The sequence below is a fragment of the Halyomorpha halys genome, unplaced genomic scaffold (genome assembly GCF_000696795.3).
Source record: "Halyomorpha halys isolate HHAL.00 unplaced genomic scaffold, Hhal_1.1 Scaffold708.1, whole genome shotgun sequence".
Lineage (NCBI taxonomy): Eukaryota > Metazoa > Arthropoda > Insecta > Hemiptera > Pentatomidae > Halyomorpha > Halyomorpha halys.
Window position 1 is genome coordinate 596,445 of NW_027113783.1, and position 19,673 is coordinate 616,117.

The 19,673-nt window shown below is 30.8% G+C and overlaps 2 protein-coding genes across 7 annotated transcripts in view; both read right to left on the reverse strand.

The window, feature by feature from the left end:
• Srrm234 (Serine-arginine repetitive matrix 2/3/4) overlaps positions 1–4,628 on the reverse strand; it is a 49,402-nt gene extending 44,774 nt beyond the window's left edge. The window contains exons 1-3 of one of the 5 annotated variants that reach the window (XM_014428262.3): positions 4,540–4,628; positions 3,613–3,865; positions 1,772–1,879 (exon numbers count right to left, since the gene is read on the reverse strand). In XM_014428262.3, coding sequence (XP_014283748.1) covers positions 1,772–1,879; positions 3,613–3,851 — 347 coding nt within the window. In that variant the 5' untranslated portion in view covers positions 3,852–3,865; positions 4,540–4,628. The other 4 variants (XM_014428263.3, XM_014428259.3, XM_014428264.3 and 1 more) reach the window with 4 other exon arrangements.
• Positions 4,629–10,000: 5,372 nt separating this feature from the next.
• Positions 10,001–19,673, reverse strand: part of sprt (PDZ domain-containing protein sprite) — a 149,926-nt gene continuing 140,253 nt past the window's right edge. The window contains exons 7-10 of one of the 2 annotated variants that reach the window (XM_014428270.3): positions 17,649–17,792; positions 16,183–16,329; positions 14,159–14,389; positions 10,001–11,295 (exon numbers count right to left, since the gene is read on the reverse strand). In XM_014428270.3, the coding sequence (XP_014283756.1) occupies positions 10,491–11,295; positions 14,159–14,389; positions 16,183–16,329; positions 17,649–17,792 (1,327 nt within the window). In that variant the 3' untranslated portion in view covers positions 10,001–10,490. The remainder of the gene's footprint in view (positions 11,296–14,158; positions 14,390–16,182; positions 16,330–17,648; positions 17,793–19,673) is intronic. The other variant, XM_014428271.3, reaches the window with a different exon arrangement.

Here is a 19,673-nt window from a genome sequence, read left to right on the forward strand (position 1 = left end):
TCAGCAATGAACTCATCAGTTACAAAATGATAGAAATAACACTTCATATAAGACTTATAAAACAAGAGCAAATGAATAATGACATTACTAGAGAAGATATTCAACTAAACAACTGGTTAGGCCGTCGATAACCAGAGCTACTAACAAGGAACAAAATAGTTTTTAATTCATACACATAATTGGTTACTAATGCACTGTGACTGATTCATACTTTCAAAAATTATTAAAATCAATAGTTAGAAACTTGTCTCCTGGAAGGAAGAACATCATTTAATTGTTTAATTATCAATTATTGTTGTGATGAGCATCATTATTATTGTTGTTCCAGAAGATAAATAATACGAAGATCTTTATATATTCATCCGTAAATTGAAAAAAAAAATTAATCACTAAAGAATTGTTACAGCAAAAGTTCATTCCTAAATTTTATAAAATAATATATAATTTCAAAATAATCTATAAAAGTGAGAGAGGATTAACATTAAAGTAAACTAATATTCTCCTGTAAACCTTCAGAAATTACTTAACTAACTATTCTTACTTCTCAAGCATCTCTGATCTTGAAATGGCACTTATTTTAAATTTAAATTAAAAAATTTTATTTGGCATTAGCCTCGAGGAGCACAAGCTAAGGTGGTTCGGACAACTTCTTAGTATGGACCAGGAAAGAACTGCCAAGAAGCCATATGAGACTCGGGTGGAGGGAAGAAGGCCAAGAGGAAGACCGCGCATTTCCTGGGAGGAGAGTGTTAAGGAAGCGGGATATGGACTTCTATGGAGTAGGAGAAGTTAGTTGGTCCAAAAACGAGACATCTGGTCCAGACTCTTTCATTTGTACCCTGAAAGTTTGAAGTTGAATATAGCTGAATACTTTTTCCTTTATTGAAGTTCCTAGTGATGACATATTGAGATGCTGGTGACTACCTATGAGTCAGTAACCAGTAACAACATGTCTCCTTTCAATTAAATAGATTTTTACCACTGCTGAAAGGTTAGTAATTCAAATATTGAGCAGTTTCTTTTAAATAGCTCCAAGTGTAGAGGGTCTTTAACTTAGCTATAACCATGATTTATGGCTAAGAAGATAAAAATATTAAGAATAAAAATAAGGGTTAATAATGAACTATCCATTTTAGACCATGAGTTTTTGGATTAATTGTTTTTTGTGAATTAATCATAAATTAATAATAATAAAAAATAAATTAATCATTTAAAAAAAAATATTGAATTAAAATGTTTTTGGATTTTCACTAATAATATGGTCTTAATTAAGTTTACCGTCATGATTTAAACTAAAACGCTGGGCAAACAATGACTAATGGCCTTAAACATTAGAATAGTCAAAGGTTACGGCTGTGTGAGAGCTCAGTTCAAGGATGACTTGGAGTATGAAGATAAGTTGTGTTAAAATTATAGTGAAATTGTTCTGAATTGAAAATAATGATCTAGCTACTTTCTTAACACAAATAATGTAAAAATATTTTATTAAAATAATTTTTTCAAAAGATAGAATACCAAACATTAAACAAAACTTATGATTATTTTAAACAATTTTCAGGTAATTACCTACTCCCAGTTACTATGGACATTTAGTCATCAATAACTTATGAAATCAATACTAGACTTATAGAAAAATTATGACTTGACCTACAAGAGGATTCAATGGAATCAAGAAGAAAAACATTAGAATTTAAATTTTACAGTAATGAAATATTTGTAATAAAATGGGTAAAGGCAACTTAATTAATTAAAATAAAGAAGAAACACTCACATTATCCTGCCATATTCATCTCTTGGTTGATCTTCAAGCTTAGAATCATTTTCCATAAGCATCGTCCGATAGGCAGCAACCTTCGCATCAATCTCATCCTGGAGGTAACTATACACGAGACAAAATCAATAAATAAAGGAATAAGGTAAACCTATGTGGGTTTAAGGTTAACTTATCTGGATGTAAGAAATATAATATAAAACACTACGACACAAAATTATTGAAAGAACTATGTGCAAAGTTACTCACACTAATATATTCAATTAGAAAACCCTGAACACAGGATAGCAAAACAGCTTTGATAATGAAAGGGAACAATTAACAAGGAGCTTTGGTGGAGGATTGATTAATTATTTACACCAGATATCCGTTTCTTATTAATCAATAACATTATGTAAATTGTTCTTCTTAATTTATTGAATACACACTAATACAAATTATCAAATAAAATGATTAATTATAAAAGCTGATTTATGTTTCCATTTGAATGAACACAGAAGTAGAAATAAGGGTGCAGAAATATTTTAAAAAAATTAGATACACAAGAATTTATTAAATGATAAAAAAAAATATGCTTTTAAGAATTATAATATATTTTTAATAAAGTAAAAAATGATTACTGTGATAAGCCTATAATAACATAGCTATTCCATTATAACAACATTGGTCGAAAAGTATGTAATGCTCAAAATTGGACTAAATTTAATTAAGTATTATGATTACTCTTTATTTTTTGTCATTTTGACGGTGAGCTTGGACTAGTTCATTCCTAAACCTAAATATACTTCTAGTATATGGCAAAGCCCAAAGAGATTTACTTTACAGCAGCCAGAAAATTCTGTTGAGGTGGATTATCCATTCCTCAGTAATAATTCCACCAACAGTTAACCAATGCTTAACTTTAATCAAAATACCTTTAATCATGTGGCCCATAGAACAGATATCACGATTTTGATGCACGCAATTTTCAAATATTAACATTTACAGGAATAATCCTGTTTGAAACATACTTAAAACCAAGCTCTAAAAGAACCTGTTGTCTGAAGCTGTGATACATAACAAAATAAAGTTTAAAAAATAAATGAACTGTAAAAAAACTAATAATCTTCTAAGGGTGTATGCAGATAAACTAATATGTAAGTAACAGTACAGTATTTAAATAAGGAGATATTAGTGCTAACAATTTTCCCTGGAATTATAAGATTATTTGAGCCTACACTTTAACATAAAAACTTAAAACAATATTTGCACAATATAGCAAAGCACGAATCAACTGAAAATGAACTTTTTATCACTTAGTGGAATGCTATAAAGAGCTTGTCATCTATTGTGTCAAAATGATTTGAAAAACTTTTCCTAAAAAGACATTACACGCTCGGACATACAAACTTAAGACACTACTTGCACAATATGGCAAAGCCTAAGAATGAAATATTTATCACTTAGTGGTACACTATAAAGAGCTTGTCATTTATTGTCTCAAAACTATTTAAAAACATTTTCTTAAAATGGTATACAATAAAAGACCTTTGATAAAAATGAACAGATATACATAAGAACATAAAAAATATCAAAATGGGATATTAGAAACAAAAAAAGTAGAAGTAGACTACTTATTTATTAATCAACGATGTTAACAGTAAGTTTAGACATTAGTTACTGATAACAATGATATGACAATTGATCGAGTAAAACTGAGTGTTCCTTAAATTATTTTTAATTACAATAAAATTACTAATATCATTTCTAGAAGTAGTGCCAGTAAAAACCTTAAGAAAAAGTAATAAATGCAGTAGAAGTTAGCAACAATTTTTCTTTAAAAATAAACAATTAGATCTTACCCTTGCTGTTCCAGAACTTCTTCTAATTCAATGCATTTCACTTCTATTTTACGTTTCCTTTCATGATCAAGAATTTCACTATTGGGCTGCCGATTGCCAGCAGCATCAATTTTTTCAATATCATCTTCAGTCCTGTAGTTAACTTTATCTTTCGATTTCTTCACACTAGCCCAATTCCTCTGCACATATCCATTGGTGCCAGATCCCCGAGGGGTTGGAAGTCCGATACCATTATACATACCTCAATGTTATTCTGCAAACAATACAAATATTGTAGAGTTTAGTGGGTCATAACTGACAATGGCCGATTCTCTTCCATTTTACAGATTTTTAATTATCACAGGTAATTAAATGAACACTCAGAGTATGAAGTAAACTAATTCATTAAATTGAAAGTTGGAAGGGATAAATAGTCATGACAGATAAATATCACATTTACACACACGCCAAAGTCTAGTATGTGTGTAATATAACGTTGTAAAGGTTATAACCTAGCAACTTTAAACACGTTCCTTCACTGTCACAAAAACTATAGTATCAACTAATTTACACATACTGCTTAGGTTTTGATCGATCAAACTCTATTGGTCAAGACCAAGGAGACCTAATCCTACTCACATTTAGTAAATCCTATTATCATTGCACCCAGTTCCGTGTAAGCATTTAGTGGTGGTAATAAACGTAGCACTTAAAATAAACTTAAAAAATTACTTAGAACATCAAAAATACTCTCATATATGGCTGCTGGTGAACTTGGTCTGCATCTGCGCGAGACATGCCCAATGAAGGATATATAAGTTTCAGAAAACATCAATAATGAACCGGCATAAGAAAACTTAGTTTCTCATATTCGAGAAACGGTATGTTGGGCATTAAATCCTATTGTAATAATAGCAACACATTAAGATGAATATTATATTTACCAACCATTTATTATCCAGACCAATGTTCTTCGGTAACCCGGGAAATTTAAATAATAGAAGTTTTGTAATAAAAATTTTTAAAGACTTCTCACTGTATTTTTTTTATTCATTCAGTATTTAAAAAAAAGAAAATAGTCTAATCTTCAGAATCATGTATAGATTTTCATGAAAGAGTGGTTTTATTAATTAAATTAAATTTGTTTAATTTCGTTAAGTAGATCATTTACTGTCTTCCAACCCAATTTAGTATCATTGAAATGTTTTTTAATCTTAATATAGAAATAAAAATAAAAGCTTCAAAACAGAGCACAATTGCTATATGTCTAAAAGCCAAATTAACACTGGATTAGAAGGGGGGGGCAGAATTTCATCAATATGAAATAAGGATCTGAGTCCATTACCAGACCTGCTAATTCCGTCCCAGAAGTGATAGTCAATAAAATAATAAGTAAATTTAAGACCATTAAAATAGAATAGAGAAAGCGTCTCCAAACAAAGGACTACATATTTATGCAGTGGGGATAGATCATTGTAGAATGGGGTGATAGATCATATTATTTGCAGTAGGGAAATTTGCATAGTATATTACATCCTACTGCTGCAAACACGCTTATTGTCTGAATTTCAGAGTTGGGTTTCCCATCAATCGGTGTTTCCCAAACAATGGTCCACGGACCACAGCAGGGCAGCTCGAGCCTTGGAACTGCAATTTGGGAGTGGGTCACAGAAGGGTCCAAAAACAAATATTTTGTGAGGACTTAGACTCTCAGGATCCGAAGAAGAGTGACTAGAACTCGAAGAGATCCTCCCTTCTATAAATTTCTAAGGGTGCTGCTTCACATTTACCAAACTATAGAAAACGTCCACACCCGCAATCGAGTGAATAGGTTAGTTTAGGGTAAGTTTAGCTTCCATAATATAAGCTGGCCTGAATTAGTGACAGACCCGTTGAATGTCGGTTTAGAACAGCTTGAGTTAGAATTAAATTAAAAAGAACCTAATAAAATACTAAAATAAAAATTGAATTTGTAAGTTATCTGGTACCATTTATATGACTTTTTATCACCTACCACCAACATACCTAATATTTACATATCCTGTTCCTTCGTCTGTTTTTCTTTTTTTATTGAAAATAGTTTAAATCGGAGCTATTACATATTACTTATATTAACAGTAATATAAGACCAATATATATTTAGTTATATTCGTAATGAGTTAACTAAAACTTCTATATAAGTTCGACGTCTTGTAAACCATGTTAGCCTCTCTGGAACACACAAGCTTTCACATGTTATGCCGATATTTGTTTCTCTAACGGCAGATAATCGCGAGTCTAGCAATAGCTGGAAGGAGGGAGCCAGTCAAACGTCCACTGAAAGACGTTTGAAGCTCATCAGTTCATTACGTTTCGACGAAGATCAGATAATTAATTATTTTACCTTGTATACATGTACATAAATAAATAATATAAATGGGTGTAACTCATCGAGTTCCCTTTGAGCCACTTCTGGATTCTTCCAGGATGTCTCTACTTAGTACTAATTTTTGGAATTGTTACTTTAACATCCTTCTCTCTTCCTTTCCTTCTACCTACAAGTTTTGAGGAATGGTTTCTCTAATAATTTTTTCCCGCTGATCCTCATACTAAGACTGGTGACCTCTACTAGCGTAATTTTTCTTTAACACTGGTAACCTCCAGCGTTGTGGTAAAGTTGAAAGACTGAGGACCCTTTAGTTACTTTCGTTTATCCTAGCTATTCTGTCCAGCCCCCATCTCATTCCTACTACCTACCTTCTTATAATGGTAACTCTGAGAATATTATTGAACAAATTGAGGTATTCTGTAGTCTGAATCCGGGTCTATCTTCATAACAAGTTAAGCAGTCTCTTCCCACTATTGTAAATGAAGACGGCGAACCCATTGTTCTCTTCCACACGCAGCGGACATAGATCCCCAAACTTAAAATGCCTTTTGGCAATAAGAGGATATTGTAGTGCAGTGTACAGTACACTTATGTATTATTTTAATTGTATATATTGTATTTGTGCTGTAAATAAAGTTTTATTTAGGTCTGTGCTCACCCATTCTTCTGGGATATCTCATCTACACTAAAACGAATTATGTGAAGGGCTAAAGACCAACCCTTCCAAACACTACAAGGATAGCGTAAATATTATATATATACCTATTTTGATAGTTTACTATTTTTTATTTTGTATAAAGTTTTATTAAGTATGGTTTGAAAACAAAAGAAAAGAAAAGCTGATCATAACAAGTAGAGGGGTCCCTCCGCATCAGAGGGTGGCATACCCTACCTTTCTTTAAAGAGCAAGTGAAGCCATAAAGAAGGGAATTAATTATGCCCTCAGAGCTCAAGTTTACATTCAGGTTAAAAGGAACCTTCGCCACTGCAATCTACACTGAAACAGAAGGTAGCTGGTGATTGGCTCTGACTCCTCTACCACCTTCCCCCCCTCGAGCCCATAATTTCTTGGCTTCACTTTTCGTAGCAAATTACCCCCTTATTTACTCGTTCCTCCAAGCTCTCCAGTGATTATAAATAAAACTTATGTTCCTAGGACCTGTTTCACAATCAGAAAACTAACTGGAGGATGCGCAGGCTGTTTTAAAGAAAATATTACCAACAATTTGACTGTTCAAACATATTTTCCATGAGACCTAATAACAAGTTTTCTGATGGTCAGAAGAGCCCCAAATTTTAGCAGGGGCCCCTATTCAAAATCATAGGTAAACCTTCCATGATTTTCCCTCCCAATTTTAACTGGCTAACAAAACAAAGCTAAATGGGAAGTATCAAGAGTTTTAAGAACAAAGTGACTTCAAAAACTCAAAATTTAAATATAGGTATGCAATTTTCTTTACATTTTCCGTTCATAGTTAAATTAAAAAGCTTATTTTCAAATTTAATAGGAAATTTGGAGTACTTATAGACATGAGTACACCTTATAGTTCCTTATATTTAGTTTTTACAAATTTCTATTTCTGGTTATTTGAAAAAAGAAACTTTTGGTTTTGAAATGCTATAGAAGTAGGTAATAGACCATATAACTATACTACCATGTTAGTACTCAAATAGAAGCTAGTAAGTAAACTCTACCCTGTAGTAACTTAAAATGATTATCTTCATAGGTGTAGCAGTTTCCATATTTCCCAAAACAAATTTTAAACATATTAATTTTTTTTGTTTTGGAATTTTTTTTTTGTTTAAAAAAACAATATCTCTGGAACTATTGGAAGTATTTACTACCTACTTAAAAAAAAAAAAAAAACCTAATAATTTTATACAGTGGGTATGAGAGAAGGGTTTTGGGTTTTTGTAGAATATAATGAACTTTCAGTAGAATTTACCTGAGTCAGTTTAATACGTTCAACTTATCAAGGGCATTTACTGTCCCTAGTATACAGTATAGGTCAAAACTTAATCATGTTCTAACTGAAAATTAACCATATTTATTCTTTGAAAATAATGAAATCTTTGAAATAATGATTGCCTGTAATTTTAGAAAACCATAGCTTCAAAATGGCAGACAAGTCTAATTTTACTGTCCACTTTCATAATTGACATTCAAACTTTCTCCTGAAATGAATAAATACCCTCCCTTGGCCCTGGCTCTTGGACTACAGGATTGATTCCCCTATGTTTGTATCAACAAAGTCTGGAAATTGGTTCCCTCTGATCATATTCTACTAGGTTTTAGAGAATGGCTTCTTTGAGACTGATTCCCTCTGTTTTTACAATCCTATTCCTCAATATCTGGAGGCTGATTCTCTTCACTTGCCTTTAGTCTGATTAGTGTTAAAGTCTGTGCTGGATGATTCAATGTTTTTTTTATTATTTTAAATTGAAATTTATTTCATTTTATCCAAATAGCTTCAATATTTTACTCATACTAGATAACCAATGAAAAGAATCAGAAAATAAAAAAATATAATGTCATGTTAGTTGGAGAAATGATTCTTAATATTCTGCAAAGAATTAGATTCTACTTACTGATTTTAAAATAATGGATTTAATGAGTGGTTTAAATAATATTAAACTACCTGTGATATATAATTTTGTTTTAATATAAAGCTCACCTTGATCCAAGACACTTAGTGATCTGTTATTGGGTCTTTTATTTAATTAAGTTCAGTAAATTCTTAACTAATTTCTTTTGCCAGCATTGTTTTAATATTTTGTGTTCACTAATATAAAAATATTGATTATGCATATATTTTATACCATGTAATTTTAAAATTAATATTGAAAATATTTGGATGGTTCTCCATGTACATTTATGAATTAATATTTTAGCCAGATTAAATACCAAATTTAGAAATGAGGTTTTAAAACAAAATAATATGTGAGGTAAATAAAATCACTGTGATAACTAACATTTTGTGAAACTTTCAAAGATTAGAAAAAACAGAATTAACTTTGAATAAATTGATATTTTTTCAATTTTGGCATTCCTAAAGGTTTAAGGACTGATTCGATGCTATATTTATTGTTAGCAACAAGAAAGAAGAACGTAGCTTTTTACCCAGAAAAATTATTTTGTTTAATTTTTCACCTAAAACCTTCTGTTTTTTGTTATTAAACTTAGGTTATTAAGTATAAAAACTTTTAAACTCATTTATGATGTAAAAAAAAAATATTTTTTTTGATATATCAGGCTTCTGGTTGTTAAACATGGTTGCTGAAATTTTTTATGAATCGCAGTTTTTGAAAATATTGAGATTTTTAAAGGCTGATTTCATAAATTGTTGAAAAAAATCTCAAGGAATTTTTTTCAGAGATAATAATGTTGATATTAAGTTGTGGTAAGTGACTACTGCTTAGAAGTAAAATGTTGTTATTAACAAACAATTCAACATTTTAAAAGTTGCAGTTACCACGTAAAACATGTAATGTTACATATGAGGTGTTTAGTTGTAAAAGACTGAACACCTCATATGTAAAAGTAGATGACGTTTTTTTTTTTTTTCTTTTTATAGAATTACTAAAACGGTGAAAGTCCCAGAAAAATAAATCTTAATTCATATATCTTGATGGAAATAATGTTGTTTTATTTGTTGGTTTTATAAATACATATTATATAATGTGAGAAATACAATAATTTGGAATGAATAAATTTGTTTTTGAAATACACCATGATTGCTACAAGATTAAAAATAAAATTATCTAACCTGGTAATTCTTATTCATAATAATCTAAATTTTTGGTTGTGGGATAATTCCAATACCTTAAGATAAAAGTTATTACTCAGTTTTCGAACATCACATAGTAGTGTAAATAGAATATGCAGGATGAAATAAATGAACACAGGTATCAAATTTATCATTGTAATTTTTTTTTCTGAAATTAATGCATTAACTACTTTACAAAGTAGAAAAGCTTCAGGAAATTTTCTTATGTTTGAGTACAACTGTACTATACAACTAAAATATTTACATATAGTTACAAGACATCTATTATATTTACATTTAAGTGCAATAGTTATAAAAGTTTGTAATCTAATAATAATTTAAACTTATTTTACTAATTCATAATCTAAATATATGGACCTATTTATTTTTTTAAAAAATTTGTTAGGAGTACAGCTTATAAACTTCATTAATTACAGACCTATAGGTATATAAAGTGAGGATAAAAAAAATTAACAATTATATTTTTTATGGTTTAGTAACTGTACAAAGAAATTCAATCTTATTTTATGCTATATTTCAAGCTTGATGATTTAAATTTAACATTATTAAAATTTTAGGGTATAGTTTTGTAATTTTATTACATCTTGTAAATATTATACTTAAAGAGGAACATGATAGTATTAAACCTAAAATCACCTACAAAAAAATAATTTGGCTTGGTTCATTATCAGTATCTTTACAAATCTTTTGTAAAAAATAAAGTTTATCACAAAAATAAGCAGTAGTCTTATTAGCAAGTGTTCCTAGCACCATTTGCTCTCTGATTGAGTTAAGTGTATGGTGTGACTGTGATTATGTTTATGGTTATGATTATGGCTATGACTGCCGTTTATTGTATTTGCATGGCCATTTTGGTTCTTTATTTGAACATTAATCTGACCATTTGTTTGACTAGTGGTATGATTATCTTTATGACCATTTATAAGAATACTATAATTCTTAGCGACACCTTTACTGTGCCCATTTATTAACGGTGGGACTGGTGGTGCTTCACCTTTGTGTGTCCGCTTGAGTGATTTCTTCTCAGAGTTTTCAACAGATTGGAGGCTGGTCGCTCTAGTTAGAGAGAGTCTGATGGGCTTCTTGGGTGGTACAGGTCTCACTTTATCTTTCTTATGCCTTAGAGAACTCTCTGAACTACAGTCAAGATTTGGTTCAGAGTCAAAATCATACTTGGTACGATCTAAAAAATTAAATAGGGAAGATCTAGCTTCACGAATATGCCTTTGCCGTGGCTCACCACTGAGGTGGTCTGAATGCCTTTGCCTACTACATTCCACATCCAAAGAATGTGTACTTCGAGCAGATGGAAGATCTTTCTTTCTTTTTGGTTTTTCGATCACATCAACTGACTTAGCAGATCTTGCTTCTTCATGGTGTGATCTGGCTTTTGCTTGGGGTAAATTGTTTTCAGTTTTTTCTAAGCCTGGTAAGTTTGCAACAAGTGCTACTTGATTTCCTTTTTGGAACACTTGTGGAACTGCCTTTGGTTTTGATTCTCTGGCACGTTCAAGTAACTCTGCTACTTGTTCTTCTAAGTATGAAATCCTATAACAATAATATTGTTTTGAATAAAATTTAAATAATGACAACCTTTTATATAGTAATATTAGAGTTAATATCAATGGGCTGAAATAAAGGAATTAACTTAGTATTTATAAATTTTTCTTCTAGTTTTTATCTCATCAATAGGACTAGGAAAATAGTACTAAATAAAGTAAATTTCAATTCACTAATATTAAAATAAAAAAAATATTTTCCAACACATGTTTATCTATATACGAAAATAAATATACCAGGTCATTCAAAAAGTCCTGTCGTTTTTTGGGGGGAAATTATAAATAAATAAATATTTTCAAATAATCACCTTTATTCATCAAAATATCCACCGTTACAGTCGGTAACCTTCTCCCAACGAGATGGTAAAGCCCAAATTCCTTCCTTAAAAAACTGTTGATTTTTACTGCAAAAATAAGTGGTCAGTTCGTGAATTAGGTTGTCACGGTCTTGAAAACATTTTTGTCTCAGATTGTTGTCGAGATCTCTGAATAGGTGATAATCAGTGGGTGACAGGTCAGGGGAATATGGTGGGTGAGGCAAAACTTCCCAGCCTATTTCTGTCAATTTTTCCCTGGTCAATTTGGCGGTGTGTGGTCGAGCGTTGTCTTGAAGAAGCAAAGGTCTTCTTCTGTTGACTAAGCAGGGATCAAAAGTCTTAAGCTTGGATTGGCAATGGTCCAGTATATTGCAGTATACTTCTGCAGTGATGGTTTGCCCTTGATTCAGAATCTCAAAATGCACTATACCTTTGGCTGTCCAGAAAACAATGAGCAAAACTTTCTTTGGATGGAGATCTGGTTTTGGAAATTGTTTAGGTTTCTCATCTGCCGACAACCACTGATATGATCGTCTGAAGTTGTTGTACAACACCCATTTCTCATCACAGGTGATGATTCGATTCAAAAAGGGTTCGACTTTCAAGCGGGAAGTTAACGAAGATGCAGTTGTCAAGCGAACAAGCATATTGGCATCTGAAAGCTTATGAGGAATCCATTTATCCAGTTTTTTCACTTTTCCCAGTTCTTTAAGGTAATTCCAGGCAGTGGTGGCTGAGATATTAAGTTGAGAGGCTATCTCTGAACAACTTTGACGCGGATCCAACTCTACTACTCTTCGAACGTCCTCCTTATCAACTACAGTTGGTCGACCTGAGCGTGCCTCGTCTTCTAGTGTCTCGTCGCCTCCACGAAATTTTGAAAACCAAAATTGTGCCTTCCGCTCAGACAGCACATCTTCCCCAAACACGGAGCATATTTTTCTAGCAGTTTCGGCAGCTTTTGAGCCAAGTTTAAACTCATAGAGCAAAATCGACCGAATTTGAGTTTCAACTGGAATCATTTTAACTAGACAGTTGGATGGTGACTGCATTAAATTAATCCTCCTTAGCCTCCTATTCATAAAGTATAAACATTTGTGTTTACATGGATAAAAGTTGTATTGAACGGAATTAATTAGCAAACACTCTAGAATCAAAATAAACAACGAACAAACGAAAAACGACAGGACTTTTTGAATGCCCTGGTACATAAAACATTTCTTTATTTTCATAGAAACCAAAGATCAAAAATAAAACTTTTTACTATTTCAATTTTTTAAAGTTTGTTTGAGCTAGATGGATTGTGAAAGCCACAAATGTTATAGTGACAAGTTGTTCTTGTTCCTTAACCGTGTATAACTCTTTTAGCTGATACTTGTACTATGTATCAAATATCAATTGAACAAGGTATTTTCAGCTTTCTGTAGCATTTTGACATCTAAATGTCATTGATCATGAATTCGACAACTGATGCTTTGTATTAAGTTCTTGGCGATCTCCCAGTATATAATGAAAATACTAAATATTTAAAGACTATATTCCATAATTTATATTTTAGAAACAATTGATTCTTAGTATTTTCTTCTACTATAACTCTTTTAACAATAACATTAAATGTATTATTTGTCTTTTTAATTATTATATATTAATTACTAAACTATTTTTCCATTTGTTTTTAAGCAGATTAAAACAACTAAACTGTTTTTCATTTTTAAAAATTAATGATTTACTTCACTGTTTTTCCTAGTTTTATTCATTTATTCTATATATTGTTTTTTTTTTATTTTATTTTTTATAAAGAACATGTAATGAAGAGGGATAAAGTGATAGAAATAGAACCAAAACACATGAAAAGCTTAAGAGTAGAGGAGCACTAAGTGTATGCATCAGTCTTGGGGAAAGTAAGGTAGATAGCTAGAATTTTCCTGAGAATAAGTAAGGAACAATATAAGTAAATTCAACAGTGTTACTTGTCCATTACCAAGGCCAAGGTCATGAGGCTGTAACTAGAGAAGTGATGATCCATCTAGGTAACTAGGACGGGAGGAACAAGAAGTTAGAAACAACCATTGTAACTGATATGAAGTCATGAGTTTGTGACAAAGGTAACAAGCTCCTGGTAACAGGTAAGTAGAACCGAAGGAACAACCAATGTGACTGGCCCAAGGTAATTGACATTGGCCAGCATTCCAAACCTTGGACTGAGAGTGTAGTATAATTTTATTATATCACATTTTAATGTAGGTATCTATTATAAGTGAGAAAGTATCAATTCATTCCAACACATCTCTAGTTTGAACCTATATTGGTTTTTTTTGTGAGTTAAGATTGAAAACATGACTGCCAATATTGCCAACAGTAAAACCTATTAGATCTTCTGAATCGCTTAATCGTAGTTGTTGCAAACTAAATATATCTGAAATTATTTGTATTTAAAAATAAATATTGATTGGTATTACATTAGCAATTCTTAGTTTTTATTTGTAATTATTATTATAAGCTTAAGTTTACATAAAGATTTGCCCATATGCACACCTAACCAACCTGTGAGTGAGGCGTAAATTATCCCTGCGGAAGCTATCTCTTGTGCGTTCTGCCTCTCCAGCTTTCTCTTTGACAACTGAGAGCTCTGCCTGGAGATGTGACATAAGCTGGTCTGCACGCTGCTTTCGCATGACCACAACTTGAGCAGGACTAGGTGCTACTACTAATAGTCTTCCTACCTCCTCAGCTCGAGTCACCAATTTTCCGTTGACTTCAAGCAGCCTAGATAAATTTGGAATAAAATATTCAACAGATTATTTGATTATATTGGCTATATATTGTCATAGCCCGATGACAGTGTTGATAATCAATGGTTTAAGATATGTGTTGGATGTGCAATAATAGAATGTAAGAATATTCTTAGAAGTGCTATTATTATTATTACTGTATCTTTCATTTAATTGGTTATTAAATTAGAAAAGAAGAAAGTGTATAGTGTTAGGTGGATCTTTCAAATACAAGACTACCACTACCACTACTACCAATGCTAAATCTTGACCAGTTCAACATGGCAAACCAGGGTCTCAAGGTCGGAAAGACCTTTTGTATCTTTTTAGACACCAAAGGAATTGTGGTTCTAGAAAAAAAAAAATAAATAAAAATTAATGATGCAACATGGAGGCCTGTCATTACATAATTAATATTTAGCTTTCTACCTGAAAATATGTCAAATATTTACAAGCTTTAGGAGACCAATATAAAAAAATAAAATATAAAAAATAAACCAATATAAAAGGAGACCATTATAAAAAACAGGGATTGCATATAGGAATATGAAATACCTTTAAAAGCTTTTGTTGAATATTTGTTTATCAAAAGTGAATGATCCCTGTAAGGGACACAATTTCAGGTGACAGAAGTAAGTTAATGGTGAAAATATGAGCTATTTCATTACTAGAATGAATCTATATTAAGGTCTCAGACAAAAATCTACAATTTTGTTGATGATAATGAAGTAATCATTAGATATTACTTTGGTAGAAATAGAAAATATTTCTTAAGTATTTGAGGCTGAACCAATCTTAGTTTGTTGAAGATGAAGATAAGCTTGATTTTGCATCCAATAAATTAAGCTTTGAAAGGGAAAATAGACATAAACTAGAGGATTGAGTTAAATCTAAACACACACAGTGCTTAATTCGCAATGTTATGGGTTCGATTCCCACAGGGGCATTTAATATTTATTTCTCAGTTGTCCCGAGAAATGAATCTTGATACTTCTATCTTATTCAGTATGCAGTGGCAACTTTAAAGTAGCCACCAGGTGTTGGCAAAAAGGAACACTAGGCCCATTTGCCGGACCAGTTCTCCCCACCAGTCACCAATACCAATACTGATGTAGGAATGTTAGGCATTTTTGAATGAACCCTCAGTACATAGCAATCAATAAAAAAAAAGTATGAAGAACTAGGTCTATTTGCTTCTATGTGTCATAGTAAATTTTTTTAAAATAAAAAAGAGGAATTTAGGTTAAAATGTTCTTTGTAGTGTAAAATGTTAAAATCAAACAGCTATTAAATATAAATGGTAAGATATTAACATGTAATTACAAAGAGGACAGAATGTGCAAAGTAGATTGTTAGAACAGTAGGAAGAAGGATCTCTTATGAGGTCTAATAGAATAAAGAATAGAGAAAATAGATAAGCATCGTCTGAGCAAATGAGCACTCAATTGAACATTAGAAACATCAAATGTAAATAAATAATATAGGGTGTTCTAAATAATTATTTGAAGTTTAGTTATGAAACTCAGCTCTATTGTATGTTTTACTTTTTCATGGTCCAATTCAGCACCTAACATCAGCACCACTTGCATGGTACTTCACCAGTTAGGACATAACCTTAGATATGTAAAAAAAAAAAATTGAATGAATTTGAATTTGCAATAAAGAGTATTAGCCACATCTTATTCATACTGAGTACATTCTTGTTGAGTATCATTAATGTATAATAAAAAACAAAAACAAAATTATATTTGTAAAATTATGAATTTATTGTGAATTTTGTGGAATTACCTATCTCCTTTTACTAGACCAGAAGTTTCCGATGCCCATTCCACCAGAACTCCTCCTTCTTCTCTATGATTAACACCAAACTGTGGGCTTTTTGGGTCATACATTAACTCAATTCCATGAAGACTTACTGTTGAGTTCCCTATATAACTAAAATCATTCATTAGATAGAATTGATTTATCAATACTTTAAAAATAAAACATGATCATATAAGTATTCTGTAAGTAAAATACATCTCCCATTACTTGAATATTTGTTAAGAGTTATCTTTTTTATGTATTGATGACATTCTTCACATTGGTGCTAAGTATATTTCCTCTAACTTCAAGGAAATCCTATTAAAGGTTTTCTCTTTTAGCAAAATTACAACTTTTCGATCAATTTTTTGACTGAACAGATTTAGATTTTATTGATTATAGTCTGCAGAAAACTTTTATCTTGCACAGGGTGCCATAATTCTATATACAACAGTATCCCATTAATAGTACTGAGTCAAAAGAGCTTACATTTGGTATAGAACCAGTTTTGAGGATAACGATATCAGTACATCTGATAAATTATATGGGACCAAGTTTTTGCTTATTTTTATTACCATTTTTTTCTAAGACACCGCTTTGTGTTTCAAGTTGATGCTTATTGATAAATAAAAAAAAATTAAAGCACATTTCTACTCCTTAGGACATATTTTTAAAATTGATGTCTCTCGACTAATAGTTGAGATTTAGATAATCAATTTAGATATCCTCCAACTATATGATTCAGTATAGAAATCATGTAAAGAATGCTATGAAGAAGGATTAAAAATTAGAACATAAAAGTCTCACAACAATTCTGTACAAAAGCCTTACAGGAATTTGGGGGTAGGCAATGATACAGGTCCTTAATACTAGCCCTTGTGGGTTTTCTTGGAAAATAATGATATCAGAACCATGCTATAACCACTTGATTTGTACTCTGATTTATACTGGATGCTCATAGTAGCTCTAAATTGAAGATGCATTTGTTAAACAGGAAATGTCTACCAATTCCATAAGTAGAAATTTGTATAAGTCATACATAACTAATGTATTAGAGTATATATGAATAACCCCTGAAAAAAAACAAGAACTAGCGATATAGTGTTGATTGGTTGTTTACCTTAATTTAATAAACAATTTTTAACCGTTACATACTCTTCCCTTACCTTTTTTTTTTTTTTATCTTGCAATATAACAGTTGTTAATATTGTACAAGTTTATTCTGAGGTAGGCACTGATAATGCTGATTATATTATTATAATTAAGCCAATATATTCTTTAAAAATAGTTTGCTGTTGAATACTATTTTCTTCAAGAACATGATTGATTATTTATCTTAATTCAATAAATAATTTTTAGTCACTACATACTCTCCCCATATATATATATATATTTTAATCTTGCAATACTACAGTTATTAATACAATTGTAATAATTTTTTAGTATATTACCTAAAGATAGTTTGCTGTTGCACATTGTTTTCTTCAAGGAGAACTTGTAAATTTCTGCTTTCTTCCATGATACTAAGTAAATTTAATTCTTCCCTGCCAAGCTGGTATTCAAGTTCAGCTTGCTGTATTCTTACATCAATATTGCTGTAAAAGATATTTCTAATAACTTCTTGTTCTAGAATATGTTTAATTAAAACTTAAAATGTATTAACTTAAAGGATATTTCTGTTACATCACTATAATCAAGTATGGAGATTAAAACTGAAAATTCCTTACAAGGTGATATATTCAAACTGTCGTTTTCATGAAAATAAATAGAATATTCTATCTTTTTTCATTATGAGCAATGCAACTGACATGACGAAAAATTGAGCTATAAATAATATGGAAATGGAAAGATTTGTGTCACTGGAAAGTTATAAAACAATATTTAATTTACAGAATTTTATTACCAACCTAACATTTGCTGTTGGAAGACTATTATGGATATATTAAAAAAGTAGTATAAAATAATGAATTTCCTGTCAGAGACAAGATACTTTTAGGACATCAAAACAAATTATATTCTACTTGTAGAGTAAAATATCCCCTTCAAAATAATGAAAAAGTTACAAATGCTCTAGTAAATTACAGCTGGAATAATTGAAGTTAAATTAAATTAGAGATCAACAACAATGGGATAATAGATTGGGGATGGTTAGGATAATAATAAGACTGGGATAGTGATGACAAGCAATGTTATTTTACTTGACAAAGCGACAAATTCAGAAAAATATCAACAAGGAGTGAACCAAAAAATTTGTACACTCTCCTGTTTCATTAGTAAAGTTAAAATCTTGCAATATTATCCTTTAAACCTCTAAGCCATGTCTGTATAGTCTTTTATTTACATGGACCTTTTCAATATTTATGAAAAGAAAAGAAAGTGTTATTAATTTTTATGCAATACTAATATTTTAAATTTATTAAAAAAAAAATTATATGCTTAAGTATGTTTTGTTTTTGTGAATTGTTATATTTGATATTGGCAGATTCATCCAAAACTCTGGACAAAAAAATATTAATAAATGACATATATTACTCAAGATTTAACAGTTTTAGGAGGCCAATGAATCATCCCTTGCTCTACAGGGGTATTCTTATTTCGCCAGCTCATTGGAATACCATGTAGGGTCACACAATACCTACAAATTATGGTGTGTTATTCCACCTTATTGCAGTCAGTATTTAATTATTGTTCTTGTAATTAATGCAAACTTTATTTAATTTTAAAAAGTTTTTCTGGTAATTAAAACTGAAATAACATACATTTTTCATCCACATTATGATCATCAACTTACTGGAGGGAGAAGGAAAAATCTAAAATTTTCCAATTTTGACCGGATTTCCCAAACTAATGGAGCTCAGAGGAGTATTTCCTAAAATTTGCCCTTTTCCTAAACATTTTTGGAAAACTGACCTCCCCATAAGCAATTTTTAATATAATAACCTCTTTAATTAAAGTCTTACCACAATTTTTGCAGTTAGGAGTAAATTCACAAATTTCAGGTTCCTAAGTTTTTAGGATTTTCAAATTATTGGGGAAGGGGAGGGAGAGGAGAGTGGGAGGGAACTTCTCTCTTGCCTCCCTAATTATATTGATAAATTGAAAGTTTTGGGTTTGTTTGGTAGTCGGTTATTTAAATTTTTTGTTTTCAGTCACCAAATCAACTTTCACCTCCAGCTCTTTTGCAGGTAAGAATAAACGATTCATTCGAATTAAGAATCGAGTAATATGGACAATCTTTGTAAACATCACTTATCCAGATAAAATTGTTTCAATATTTGAAGTGAAAATCATATTCCAAACGGTTGAAAACAATAATTATCCAGAAAATGAGAGTATAGTGTAAACAAACTATAGCTAACATGTATTTCGAAAATGGTATGCACGTTATAAAACAAAGTTTGAGGAATATTTCGATTAATCTCAAAGTTGCCGATTAGTGTAAACATAGTTAAGTCTAAATTCTGCTCAATTTCAAT